Consider the following 12,823-nt stretch of genomic DNA (forward strand, 5'->3'; position numbering starts at 1 on the left):
ACGATTGGCTCAGCCCAGATAAGAGGTTCCTTTGTACTGCAGAAATGCCGATATCACGTGCAGCTCTCTCTGCTGCCATGGTTACTGCCTGCTGCAGTGCATGCAGCACAGCAGTGTGACCATGCTGAGCTGGGAAGTGCAGCAGCAGCATGGCTCTGGGTCCTCCTGCAGCACTGGGCAGTGTCCCATCACTTTCTACATGAACGCTTTTTTCATTAAAGTGTTTTACTGAGCGCTAATTACGTTGGTTTTCCTTCTGTAAATGAGCCCGATATGATCTGTGTGTCTTGGCAAACAGCCTCGAGAACAGTAACCAAAGCCTTTTTGTTTGATTGCTGTTTGCTTTGCAAATCTCCCTGCTCTCACCGTTCCTGGCTGCCTTCAGACAGCCCGCACGTGCGGGTAGATGGGAGGGAAATGGGGCTCTGTGTCATTCCTCCTGCAGGAACAGGAAAGGTTTGGGTGTTCCTGAGGCCCTGGGGTCAAGGCGAGGGGTCGGTGGGTGCTGGGACCGCCGTTGTCCCCATTGCTGTGCGTTCAAGTGGGGTGGCACTCAGGGAGCAAACCCGCTCCCATCTGAGCACAGTTATCTGCAGAGGGAGAAAAGTCCACCTGTCCACCCATCTAAGAAATAGGTTATGTCAGCAATTTGCAGGGCTGGGCTTTAATCTGCTCTTAAGGCAGACAGGAGCAGAGGGGACGTTGCTTTCTCCTCCTTTGCAAACGGAGCGCTCTGCAGCAGCTGCTCTGGGCACCTTTAGGGGAGCAGGTGGTGCCATGCATGCGCTGGGTGCTCTGGCTGCTCTCTCACTGCTGGGCTGGACCAAGGGCAGCAAACGGCGGAGTGTGGCTCTGCAGAACACCGGAGGACTTCCAGGAGAGAGGCGGTGGGGGGCAGGGCCCGGCCTCCAGGTGAGAGGTGTGGGATGGGAGCGATGGAGGTGAGCAGCCGCGTCCATCTGTTGCCATGCAGCTCCGAGCCGTGCGCCAGGTGTGGGTGTAGGGCTGTGCATTATATATGAGAGGTGTGAATAATGCATGGCAGGGTAAGTTTGCAGTCCGAGCAGTCGGGGGGTGGCGGAGCTGTGCCATAGCTCTCCAAGGATCCCCCTCCAGCAGGGCACAGGGTGACCACGACAGCACTGCTCTTCCCACAGAGGCTGCTATGGCTGCGTGTCGCTGTGGGATTCAGCGCTGAGCAGCCAGGCCGTGTGCTCAGTGTCCGTTAGTGGCACAGCCGCTGACATCAGCCTCCAAACTCCGTTCCCTAAATTATTCACAATTACTGCTTGAGCATCTCCTCCAAAACCAAGCATGCTTCTGAGGGCACTAAAAATAGAAGGCTTCGCTGAGGACAGGATGCATTTTTTAAAGGAGACTGCTGCCATCCCTTCTGCTGGTGCTCGCACCTCCTGCCCAGGCAGCTGCAGGCTCTGCTCTTGGGGATAAGAAGGGCAGGGATGGGGCCAGGCCCTGCAGGGACCTTCGAACTGCACAGCAGGAGAAAAAGACCCGGCTGCTGATGTTGGGTGGGTGAGTGAGGGCTGCTCCGGACCACCTGAGCGCTGCCCTATCTCAGCATCGCTGCCTGCGGGTTGGGTTAATTCCCTCTGTGAGCTTGGAAACGAGTACAAATTTCTCACTAAGACTTAATTAAAACTCGCTAAAGAGCTTAAATGGCGACAAGGGAGTGTGGGGTTTCTTTAGTCGCTCCTGTGGGCTCAGCATGGAGATCCCCTCGCTGGGGCTCTCGGGGAGGAGCAGAGTTACAGCACTGAGCTGTGTTATCATTAATTGCTCTCTGGGGATGCATTCTCCATCTGATCCTCCTGGTGGCAATTCCCTGCAGAGAGCACCCAGGTATGCCCCCACCTGCATTCCTGCCATCAGCTTGCTGGGAGGGAATGGAGGGGGGAGGTTAAACTTTTGCTAGGATATCATATTTTCCCCCCATCTCCCCGGAGGTGTTGCAGATGTAGGTTAAATATTTGCTTGGGGCGAATGCAAAGGGCCCCCATCAGCACAGCGGTGCAATCAATGGGGCTTCCCTCCATCCACACTCATGGGCAAATGGGGGGAAATGGGAATGAAGCCGCCTGACTGAGCAGATCTCTCATTGCACAACACACACAGGAGGTGGCAGCGGGGCTGGCCGCCCTCCTGCTGCTCTCCCAGCGCTCATTGATTCCGGGCCGGCACTCGGATGTCTGCTCTCAGGCTGGCAGCGAAGAGGGAGGCTTTGCAGACAGGGAAAAAGCTGCTCTAAAAGGAAGGGCAGAGCCCGCGGCGCCGCGTTGGAACGTGGAGAGAAAGCAAAGGCAGCACTCAGTGAGCTGGGGATGGAGGGGGGCTGGAGGGGGGCAGCCCTATTCCTCACAGCACCCGCCGCGGGGTGACAGAGGGGCTTGTTTCAATGGGGAAGAGCCCTGAGGGTGGGGATTTCCGTCCTCATCCCCAAATACCGTTCTCAGGCTGAGCCCCACCGACAAGGTGGGCACCCAAATCTCCTGGTGCATTGGGGTTATGCTTTGGGAGCCATCCATCTCCCTCTCCCCTCGTCCATTCAAGTCCCTTTTGATGTAATTATGCTGCATAATCGCAGTGCCATCAAAAACCTGAAGCATTGAAAGGACAGGAAATGACTTAACGCCCAGAACCATTTGCATAAACATTATTTTGCCCTCACAGCTCGTAAATTAAGTAAGTCAGTGACGATACGACGTTAGAGTCTCTGCTGGAATGCTTACAGTCACCTCGCGTCCGTCCTCATCATCGCTGAATCAGCAGCAGCAGCTGCACGGACATGGGGAGCCCTGCGTGGTGAACCCCGACAGCATCCACAGTGGGGCTGAGAGGGGCTGTGTTAGGCTGTGTAGGGCTGTGAGGGGCTGCGTGGGGCTGAAAGAGGTTATGTGGGGATGTGTAGGTCTAGGAGGGGCTGAAAGAGGTTACGTGGCTGTGTAGGGGCTGTGTGGGGCTATGAGGGGCTGTAAGGGGCTGAGAGGGGCAGAGTTGGGCTATGTACAGCTATGAGGGGCTGAGTGGGGCTATGTAGGGCTATGTAGGGCTGAAAGGGGCTACATGGAGCTCTGTGGGAATGAGAGAGGCTGTGTAGGGCTGTGTGGGGCTAAGAGGGGCTGTAAGGGGCTGAGAGAGGCAGAGTTGGGCTTTGTGGGGTCGAGAGGAGCAGCGTGGGGCCGTGCGTCCCCCAGGCACCGCCGTCCGTCGGGGGTCCCGGGCGTTGCCAGGGCAACGAACCGGGGCGGAGCAGCCCGGTGCCGACGCTCGGATGGGCGGGACCGGGGCGGGGAACGGAGCGGCTGCGGGCGGCCGGTGAGCGGCACCGGGAGGGCACCGGGAGCGGGCGGGGCCGGGCCGGGCCGGGCTTCCCTTTGTCTGCGGGACGGCGGTGGGCGGGACCGGGGTGCGGAGCGGGGACGGCGGAGCTTTGCGAGGCGCCGAGCCGCTCTCCCCGCGGACGCCGAGGGGTCGCCGAGCCGGGGAACCCCGTGCCATGCCGGCGGCCCGCCCGGGCCGGGAGCTGCCCCCGCAGCGTGAGTACCGCACGGCTCGGCGGAGGGGCGGGGGGAGGAACCGGCAAGCCCGCATTCTTCGCATTGCTGCGCGGCCGGGGAGCGGGAGCGAGCTGCAGGGGCGTGGGGTGCCCTGCGGGCTGCGCGTCCTCCTGCCGGTCTGCTTCGGGTCTCAGGCGCTCCGCAAAGCGACGTTTGGGGCGGTGCAGGAAGGGTCCGCCCCGTCCGTGGGCTCGGGCTGCGGGCTCCGCGCTGCCGCCGCCGTCGATCTGCGGGGCCGGCCGTCCCCGCTCAGCGCTGCGAAAGGAGGGGAACTTTTGACCGGGGCGGGCAGCTGATCCGTGCCGTTCCTTTGCAGAATCACCTCGCCAGCACTTTTTTTTTTTTTTTTTACTGGTGGCATTAAAAATAGATTTTTATTTTTTTTTTTTCCTTGCAAGCTGGCGAATGCGGAATTACACAACAGCCCGGACTTTTTTGACCTTTGCCATATTCCTCTCCTCTCCTCCCTCCTTCTGGGTTTTCCTTTGGTGTAGCAGCTGGAAAAGCCCCGGCACTTTGCATTCAATCTTGAGACACTGGGGCCTTGCTGAAGCCCACCCAGCACACAGGCACCAACGTGTAACGGGCAGACCCGAAGGCAGGCTGAGTTCCTCTTGACAATAGAGGGTGGGGACGTGGGACCATCCTTGCAGTGCCCGGACGGTGTGGGGGTGACCTGGGGACGTGGGGCTGGAGGAGCACACCCAGTGGGATGGCACAGAGAGGCCGGGAGCCCAGCAGCACGTTTCACCCTGCAGGCACAGGTCTTGCTGGAGGACGGCCAGCAGCCGGCCCTGCCACGCACCACGGAGGAACCACCAGCATCCCCACGTGAGCCTGCAGTGCCAGGGCAAGCAGCCTGCACCATGAGCCTGGAGAAAGCCGGTGAGGGGAGCGTGGACATGGCCAGGACTGAGGGGTGGGGGCTGGGGAGCAGCCAGGGGCGCACACACCTTCACATCCTCCAAAAGGGGCCTGGTGCCCATGCAGGTGATGCACGTGGTGTCTCCAACTGGAGCATCAGTGCCTCCCTGAGTCGTGCCTAGCACAGCTGGGTGGAGGCAGTGCTCACCAGGGGGAGGGCAGGAGGGTCTGCTGCCTTCAGCTTTGGGTTTCCTGTCTGTGGGGAGGGAGCGGGTGCTGAGTGAGGCTGTGCACGCAGCCTTGGGCAGGAGAACAAAAAGCAGCAGTCTTTCTGGAGGTAGTGCCAGGCGCACAGATTCCTGGCTGTCCCTCTTTGCTGCCTCTTTGCTCAAAGAAAGCACAAGTCCCCACAGCTGTCAGTACTCAGGACAGCTGAAGCCTTGCAGCATGTGTGTGAAACACAACTGGCACACGGCATCAGCCTGCCTGCAGGCAGCTAAGCAGCTCCCAGCATCACCTTTTGCCTTCCAACCTTCTCTTTCCAGGCAAGGCAGGGAGCAGCCCGGATCCATGCTGCCGGTTCCACCGGCACTGCATGGCAGTGAGTCAGGCCAGCTTGTCTCCTGCTGGAACCACGGAGCAATTTAGGGCTTCGTTTGCAGAAAGCTGTGTTTAAACTCATGCCGTGAAGGTCAGAAAGTCGCACTCAACAAGCAGTGCCACCATTTGGGTCGCCTGTGTAATTTGAATTTGGCTTCCATTACGCTGCCGTGTTCAGTGACGCAGCCTTTAATAACACCATCCCATGCTGTTTTTCCACCAGCACCTGCTCATTCGGGGAAAAAAAGGATGAGGTGCTGAGGGGGTGAATCAGAGGCAGCAGCGGGGCTGGGTGGTGGCACGTCCACACAGGGCACCCTGGGGTGTGCCGTGGGATGCCGGCATCCCTCTGTCTGTACCACAGGCAGGCATCGGTGTCGCTGCCCTCCCACAGGGACCCCCGGCACTGCTGTGCTCCTGTTGCTGTGTCCCTCGGGTTTCTGTCCCCGCTGAGTGCCCGTGTCCCCCTGGGGCTGGCTGATCCCGACCCCGCTGTGCTCTCTCTTGCCGCAGGGGGTCGGTTTTGCAGCGGGAAGCGCGCCGGTCTGCCGGCCCAGCGGCCCTTCCCTGTCATCCAGAAGGTGGTGGCATCCATGGCTCACCTGCAGGAGGAGAAGCTGCGGCTGCAGGAGGAGCTGCTGGCTCTGCAGGAGAAACTGGCCGCCCGCGAGAGCGAGGAGATGGCCGTCTCCGTCCAGCTGCGAGGGCAGGTAGGGGGGCTCTGGGCACGCTCCGGGCTTCCAGCTGTGGGTTGTGATCTGTAGCATGAGGGCTTGGGGTGCTCGAGCCGTCTCGAGTGAGGAGCAGTCAGGGCTGTGTCGGTGCTGGCTGTGCTGCTGTGGGGGGGGGGCTGGCCTCGGTGTTGACCCCCCCTGATGTTTCTCGTCCCGGTGCAGACGCAGCTGTGGATGTGAGGACCTTCCTCATTACAGGGAGATTGAAACCCAGGCTGCTAATAAAGGGATTTGCATGTGGATGTTGTGGAAGCTATTACAGTCAGGTTTGGCTTGTTCCACTGGTGTCAAAAAGGTGGATGTAATTGTCCTGGATCTGGTTGGCATAGTCTGCATGACACAAGCAGGACAGGCAGCTGGCGTGCTGGGGCTGTACGGCACGGGGTAAACCTGGGCTCCGGGAGCTCAGCAATGGCCGGGCCGTGCCTCAGCCCCCAGCCCACTGCCAAGGAATCCCTGAACGGCCTGGAGAGCAGGCTGCAGCCGGAGCTGCCTGAGGAGGTAGGGCATGGGGCTGTGCTGGCGTAGCAGGGCACCGCACTGAGGAGCAGAGGAAGCAGCTCCTTTCCCCATTGAGCTTCTGCTGGACATGTGGCTGGGACCTTTCAGCTCTGCATGTGGAGCTGTGTGCTTTTCCGTGAGGTTTATCCTTGAGGTTCTGAAAGGTGTGGGGACGTGGCTGGGGCTGGAAGCACGTGGGGAGCGCAGCCCTGCGGTGTGCTGTGTGTCTGAGCAGGAGGGTGGTGGCTTAGCCGTGGCTCTGTGTCCCCCCCCTCCCATCTGGAGCACCGACGGGCTGTGCTGAGAAAGGGCTGAGGGACGGAGGAGGAAGGGTTGAGTTGAGGTCCTGGCTCTGGGAGCAGCCTCTGCCGCCGGCACACGCAGGAGGTGCGCTCGGGCAGCTTGCCGCGCCGCCGTCGCTGCAAAGGAGTGGCTTATAACTTATCATAATTAATTACAGCACAATGTGAGCGCGTTCGTGTTTGTTATAAATCAGCAGCTCCTAGATGATGATCTGTGGAGGTTCAGAAAAGGCTGCTGTTGTTTGCATGGGGCGACAGCCTCACGCTCCCTGGGTTGGGGGTTGGCGCAGTGCCTTATCACCAGGCAGAGCGTTCGGAGGGGAAACCCTTTCTAAGGAGCAGAGCGTTGGGAGGCACAGCTTTGCGCTTCCAGCGGAGCTTCCCCATGTGTGCAGGTTGAGAACCTGAAGGCAAATCTCCGGGAGCAGGCGCAGGAGATCGGCAGGCTGCGCTCGGAGATGGTGAGCTCACTGGTGTGGGGGTGAGCGGGCTCGGGAGGCTGCTGGTGGGGCTCCCATCACACGCTGACCCTCCGCAGGGCGGCACGGATGCGGAGAAGCACCGGGACCTGCTGGTGGCTGAGAACGAGCGGCTGCGGCAGGAGATGAAGGCACGTGAAGGGGAGCTGAGGGAGCTGCGGCGGCAGCAGGCGGCGTGCCGGGACTGCACCCACCTCCAGGTGAGCTGCTGGGGACCGGTGGCTGCTGGAAGGGCTGTGGGTGCCACAACCTCGGCTGAGCCTGCTTTGGGGCCAGGAGAACGCCGGGCTGCAGGAGCGGCTGTGCCAGCTGCAGAGAGAGGCGGAGGAGACCCGAGCCAAGCTGGCGGAGCTGGAGCTGGAGGTGCAGCAGAAGACGAACCGCCTGGCCGAGGTGGAGCTGCGGCTCAAAGATTCGCTGGCCGAGAGAGCGCAGGAGGAGGAGCGGCTCAGCCGGCGGCTGCGGGACAGCCAGGAGACCATCGCCAGCCTCAGGGCTCAGCCCCAGCAGATAAAGGTGAGCCTCCTGCTGGCTGCATAACAGTGCCCTGCGTCAGTCCTGCGGTGCCACTCTGCTGCTCTGTAAATCGTCCCCCTCTGGGTGACCTCTGTCTGTAATACACCATCATCTGTGGGTGCTTTGTGCAGTACATCATCAAGACCGTGGAGGTGGAGTCAGCCAAGGCGAAGCAGGCCCTGTGTGAGAGCCAGTCCCGAAACCAGTACCTGCAGGAGCAGGTGGGGATGCAGAGGCAGGTGCTGAAGGAGATGGAGCAGCAGCTGCAGAGCTCCCAGAAGACAGCAGCTCAGCTCAGGGCACAGGTACGGGTCCGCAGGCGCAGCAGCGCAGCAGTGTGAACCAGGCAGCACCTGGGACGGATGTGCATGCATTGTTGGTGCTGCCTCACCCCCAGATTGCCATGTACGAGTCGGAGCTGGAGCGGGCCCATGGGCAGATGCTGGAGGAAATGCAGGTGATGGAGGACGAGAAGAACCGTGCCATTGAAGAGGCGTTTTCCCGTGCCCAAGTGGAGATGAAGGCGGTGCATGAGAACCTGGCGGGTGAGGAGTGCTCAGGGCTCGTGGGGCTCACAGGGTCAGGGCTGCGTGTCTTCACCCTGTGCTGGAGCCACTCATCCTCACCCTGCGCTGCCCACAGGCGTGCGGACCAACCTGCTGACACTGCAGCCGGCGCTGCGCACCCTCACCCACGACTACAATAGCCTGAAGCGGCAGGTGCGGGACTTTCCCCTGCTCCTCCAGGAGACCCTGCGGAGCGCCAGGGCCGAGGTGAGCCCAGGGTCAGCACACAGCCCCTCTCCCTGCACGGTGTGGGCAAGTGGCTGAGCGCTGTTCCTTCACCCAGATCGGGCAAGCCATCGAGGAAGTGAACAGCACCAACCGGGAGCTGCTGCGCAAATACCGCCGGGAGCTGCAGCTCCGCAAGAAGTGCCACAATGAGCTGGTGCGGCTGAAAGGTGCGGCGGGGCCGGGCTGCCGGGACAGCTGGGTGCCGCAGCGGGGCTGATGCTGCCTCTGCTCCCCCACCAAGGGAACATCCGTGTCTTTGGGAGAGTGCGCCCCATCACTAAGGAGGATGGAGAAGGTCCGGAGGCGGTCAGCGCGGTGACGTTCGATGCGGATGATGATGCCGTCCTGCACCTCCTGCACAAGGGGAAACAGGTGTCCTTTGAGCTGGACAAGGTGTTTCCTCCACAGGCGTCCCAGGAAGAGGTGGGTGCTGCCTCACGCAGCTCGCAGCGGGGTGGTGTGACAGCCAGGGGAGGGCTGCATCGTCCCCTGATGCCCTCTGGTCCCCTGCAGGTGTTTCAAGAGGTTCAGGCCCTGGTCACTTCCTGCATCGATGGGTACAATGTCTGCATTTTTGCCTACGGACAGACTGGAGCAGGGAAGACGTACACAATGGAGGTGAATTTGCCTGGCTTTGCCTCCCTCTTCTTCCTTGCCTTTCAACTGTGTTCGCCTCTGTGCCCTGTGTCTCAGTGCCATCGCTAACCCAGGCTGGGCGCTAATCCTGACTGTTGCTGCAATCCCTGAGCTTTGCTTCTGCTCAGCTGCATCAGAAAAATAGCAGAATGGATCATTTCTCTCCCCATTCACCAGGGAACCTCCACAAACCCAGGCATCAACCAGCGTGCCCTGCAGCTGCTCTTCTCTGAGGTGCGGAGCAAGGCGGCCGACTGGGACTATGCCATCAGCGTCAGCGTAGCCGAGATCTACAACGAGGCACTCAGGTATGGATGTGAGCCCTTGGCCAGGACACAGCATCACGTGGAGCCCTCAGAGCTCAGCGTTGGCCGTGTAAGGAAGCGCCAAGCTGGGCCCCGTCTCCCTTTGAGCCGTTTCTGCTTATTTGGGCTCCCCCCGCTTCCTCCACTGGGCTCCAAACTCCTTCCCCTTGGCCCGGCTCCCCGGCCTCGGCCGTTATATTTAGAAACTGCACTCTGGGAGCCAAGGGAATGAGAAACATTTTCCTGCCCTGCCCGGACGCTGGGGGAGTGACGGCAGCAGCCGCAGGGGCTCTGCAGCACTGCAGGGACCGGCACAGGCCCTGAGTGCACATCTGCATCGTGCTGCACCTCTGGAAGCAGCAGGCTCTGACCAGATGGGAGCTGAATGCTGACGGGTTCCCCCTCGCAGGGACCTATTGGGGAAGGAACCCCAGGAGAAGCTGGAGATCAAACTGTGCCCTGATGGCAGCGGGCAGCTCTACGTGCCTGGGCTGACTGAGTTCAGCGTGCAGAGCGTGGAGGACATCAATAAGGTGAGGCAGAGAGCCGGCGGTCATCCCACGGCGCGTTGGTGGCTCTGCGGCATCGTCCCAGGATGGGTGGCAACAGAGCCTGGGTGTGCTGCAGGGGGTTAGTGATAAAAGCATGGGGCCAGGATGGATGGCGGGTGAGCGGATCGCAGCCTCACCCCCTCCTCACCCTCAGGTCTTCGAGTTCGGCCACGTCAACCGCGTGACGGAGTGCACCAACCTGAACGAGCACAGCTCCCGCTCCCACGCGCTGCTCATCGTCACCGTCCGCGGCTTGGACCGCAGCACGGGGCTGCGCACCACAGGTGGGGGCCGTGCCCCCCGGCGGGGCTGCAGGGCGACGCTGGCGGTGCTGACCTTTATCTGTGCCCCCAGGGAAGCTGAACCTGGTGGACCTGGCGGGTTCGGAGCGCGTCGGGCGCTCGGGCGCGGAAGGCAGCCGGCTGCGTGAGGCTCAGTACATCAACAGGTCGCTGTCGGCGCTGGGGGACGTCATCTATGCGCTGCGCTCCCGCCAGGGCCACGTGCCCTTCCGCAACTCCAAGCTGACCTACCTGCTGCAGGACTCGCTCAGCGGGGACAGCAAGACCCTCATGATGGTGCAGGTCTGGGTTCCCTGTCCCCCCCCTCCTTTACGCTCTGTGCCACCTGCTGTGGCTTCTCTCTGCTGGTGACAGGGCTGTGCCTGGTGCGGCCGGGGGCTATCCTGGGGGCGGTGGGTTAATAATAGCAGCTCTCTGACCCCGTTGAGCAGTGGGGAGGGGGGGGTGTGGGTGACAGTTGGGTGATGTGCTGCTGCTGCTCCCACCTGCAGGTCTCCCCTGCCGAGAAGAACAGCAGTGAGACGCTGTGCTCCCTGAAGTTTGCCGAGCGTGTCCGCTCCGTGGAGCTGGGCCCTGTGTCCCGCAAGGCCGAGCTGGTGTCCTGGCCCAGCCAGGAGCAGCTGGAGGTACCTGCAGCTCAGCCAGCATCTTTCATTATGTGCCATTCCCGGAGGCATGAGCTGACCCGGGGCCGTGCTCCATCTCTCCCCAGGGTGACTTGCCGGGATCCTCCAGCCGGGGCCACGCGTCTCCCAGCCCTGGGCTGCCCAGCGGCCGCACCACCTCCATCCGCAGGAAGCTGCAGGCTTCAGGTGGGTAAGGGCATGCGGGGCCCCTCTCTGTGCTCCTGGGATGCCCAACCCGTGGCCTTCCATCAGAGGAAGCTCCCGGCCCACTGCTCACAAGCAAAGCTGCGTGTGGAGCGAGCTGTGCTGTAATCGGCTCATTAGCCACCGGCTAATTGGCTGTCAGGAGCCTAGTTAGGGCTTGCCCTGAAGTGCCCCGTCCCAGCACAGGGCAGTGCGGGGCCGTGTGGGGCAAAGCAGCTGGGGCTGCATGTGGAGCAGCCAGGGAGCGATGCTGCGGGTCAGCGCCTGCAGCTGAACCTCTCTTCTTTTTGATTTCAGCCTGAATTTTAGGGGCAGCCGCGGCTGCCAGGTGAGTGTGTGCAGCTGGGAGCCGGTGATGGGCTCTGCTTCAGCCCTGCTCCCCAGGCAGGGAGGTGTGCAGGGCTGTGCTGCTCGCAGGGGTGCTGCTGGGGTCGCATTGCTTGGGGGCTTGAACTGTGGTGGCTGTGCCCCCTGCTCAGCCTGATGCACGTGTCTGTGTCCCCACAGGGAAGCTGAGGCCGGTCCCTGTGTGACACATGCTGCAGGACCTGGCCCCTCACCCACCTTGGTGCCCCGGCCATGTTTGGAGCTGTGGTGGCATCCCCTCCTGCCATGGCACCTCTCACCATGAGACACGCAGCTCTGTGACTTCTAATTCTTGCTGGACAAATGGCTTTAGCCAGAGCAAGGAGCCTCGCCACCTCTTCAACTTCGTTTTTAGGGCAGTTGGGGTATCTGGCTGGAAGGATTGGGGCTGAGCACCTCTGCCTCACTGTGCTGGGGACACCACTGCTGCAGGAGCTTGGCATGGAGCAGCGAGCACCTGGGTGAAGTGCAGGATGAGGTTTGGTTTGGCGTGACTGCACCCAGCTCCCTGCCACGAGGTCCTGCTCCACCCCTTGCTCCCCAGCCTCTTTTGGAGCAGCACAGCCCAGATTTGAAGCCAGAATAACCCCAGCAGCTCCTTTCCCTGTTGGATTCTCCTGCCCAATTGCACGAAGGCGCCCCGGTGCTGCTGCATGCACCCTGCCCAAAGGGAGAGCAGCCGCAGGGCTTGCCCCCCTGGCACCAGCAGGGGCTTTGCAGTCTTGAAGGAAGCTATTGTAAAGTGAACAGTTGTCTTCTCAAGAGAGATCACAGTGTGGTCAAGACGAATGTGTTTGAAATATTTATAAGCTGTTTACATGGTCTTGGAATGAAAACAAGAAACTCTCCAGCCCAGTGCTGTCGGAGTATGTGTGGTAGTGGGAGCTGACGGGGGCATGGAGGAGCAGTGGGAGCCCCAGTGCAGCTCCTGGCAGCTGCAACCACGCAAGGTATGCACTGCACCTTCCAGCTCCTGGCCCTTCCACACCACACCGTGTTAAAGGAAAAAAGAAAGGGAGGAAGAAAAAAAAAAAAAAAAAAAAAAAGGGAAAAATAATCTAGTCTTTTGTTAAGATTAGATGTTTCTATGTATTTTAATAATATATATATCCTGTTTTATAACAAAACTTATTTTAAATAAAGCATTAAAGCCATGCCTCCTTTGCTGCTGTTGCTTCCCCCAGGGCTCCGTGTCTTGCTCTGGTCGTAACAGGCTGGAGCCCCCTGCCTTGAGAGCTGCCAGAACTCAGGTGTGGAGCAGAGATCTGTCAGGAAGAAGGACAAGCCCCAAGCTGCTCTCAGGGCCAGGACCTGCCTGGCACAGCAGAACCTCCCACAGCTTTCTGCAAGGCGCTCAGGGAGCGTGGTCACTCTTACTCATGGCAGCCACTTTGTCACAGCGGCCTGGTGGCAGGAAGGGTGAGAATGTGGCCGGCTGCCCTGTGAGACAGAAGCTGAGGAGAGCAGG

General features: G+C 60.8%; 1 protein-coding gene across 3 annotated transcripts; it reads left to right on the forward strand.

Annotated features, from left to right (window-relative positions):
- Positions 1–762: 762 nt before the first annotated feature.
- KIFC3 (kinesin family member C3) lies at positions 763–12,509 on the forward strand. 3 transcript variants are annotated; one of them, XM_052685861.1, is made up of 20 exons: positions 763–912; positions 4,334–4,460; positions 5,553–5,749; positions 6,972–7,037; positions 7,115–7,255; positions 7,332–7,571; positions 7,703–7,876; positions 7,969–8,116; positions 8,214–8,344; positions 8,421–8,532; positions 8,607–8,788; positions 8,879–8,983; positions 9,179–9,309; positions 9,716–9,839; positions 10,012–10,141; positions 10,212–10,441; positions 10,651–10,785; positions 10,872–10,971; positions 11,287–11,317; positions 11,497–12,509. In XM_052685861.1, the coding sequence occupies exons 1-19, from the start codon at positions 778–780 to the stop codon at positions 11,289–11,291; spliced, it is 2,613 nt and encodes an 870-aa protein (XP_052541821.1). In that variant the 5' UTR covers positions 763–777; the 3' UTR covers positions 11,292–11,317; positions 11,497–12,509. The 3 variants fall into 3 exon arrangements, with proteins under 3 accessions (XP_052541821.1, XP_052541820.1, XP_052541822.1); XM_052685860.1 differs by lacking the exon at positions 11,287–11,317; XM_052685862.1 differs by lacking the exons at positions 763–912; positions 11,287–11,317 and adding an exon at positions 3,417–3,554.
- Positions 12,510–12,823: the final 314 nt, after the last annotated feature.

This window comes from Tympanuchus pallidicinctus, unplaced genomic scaffold (genome assembly GCF_026119805.1).
Source record: "Tympanuchus pallidicinctus isolate F22 unplaced genomic scaffold, pur_lepc_1.0 scaffold22, whole genome shotgun sequence".
In the NCBI taxonomy this organism is placed as follows: Eukaryota; Metazoa; Chordata; class Aves; order Galliformes; family Phasianidae; genus Tympanuchus; species Tympanuchus pallidicinctus.

Coding starts and splice junctions, on each gene's coding strand:
- KIFC3 (XM_052685860.1), top strand. CDS start 778: ATGCATGCGCTGGGTGCTCTGGCTGCTCTCTCACTGCTGGGCTGGACC. Junction 8,117..8,213: donor GGTGCATGAGAACCTGGCGG/GTGAGGAGTGCT, acceptor CGCTGCCCACAG/GCGTGCGGACCAACCTGCTG. Junction 8,533..8,606: donor TGAGCTGGTGCGGCTGAAAG/GTGCGGCGGGGC, acceptor TCCCCCACCAAG/GGAACATCCGTGTCTTTGGG.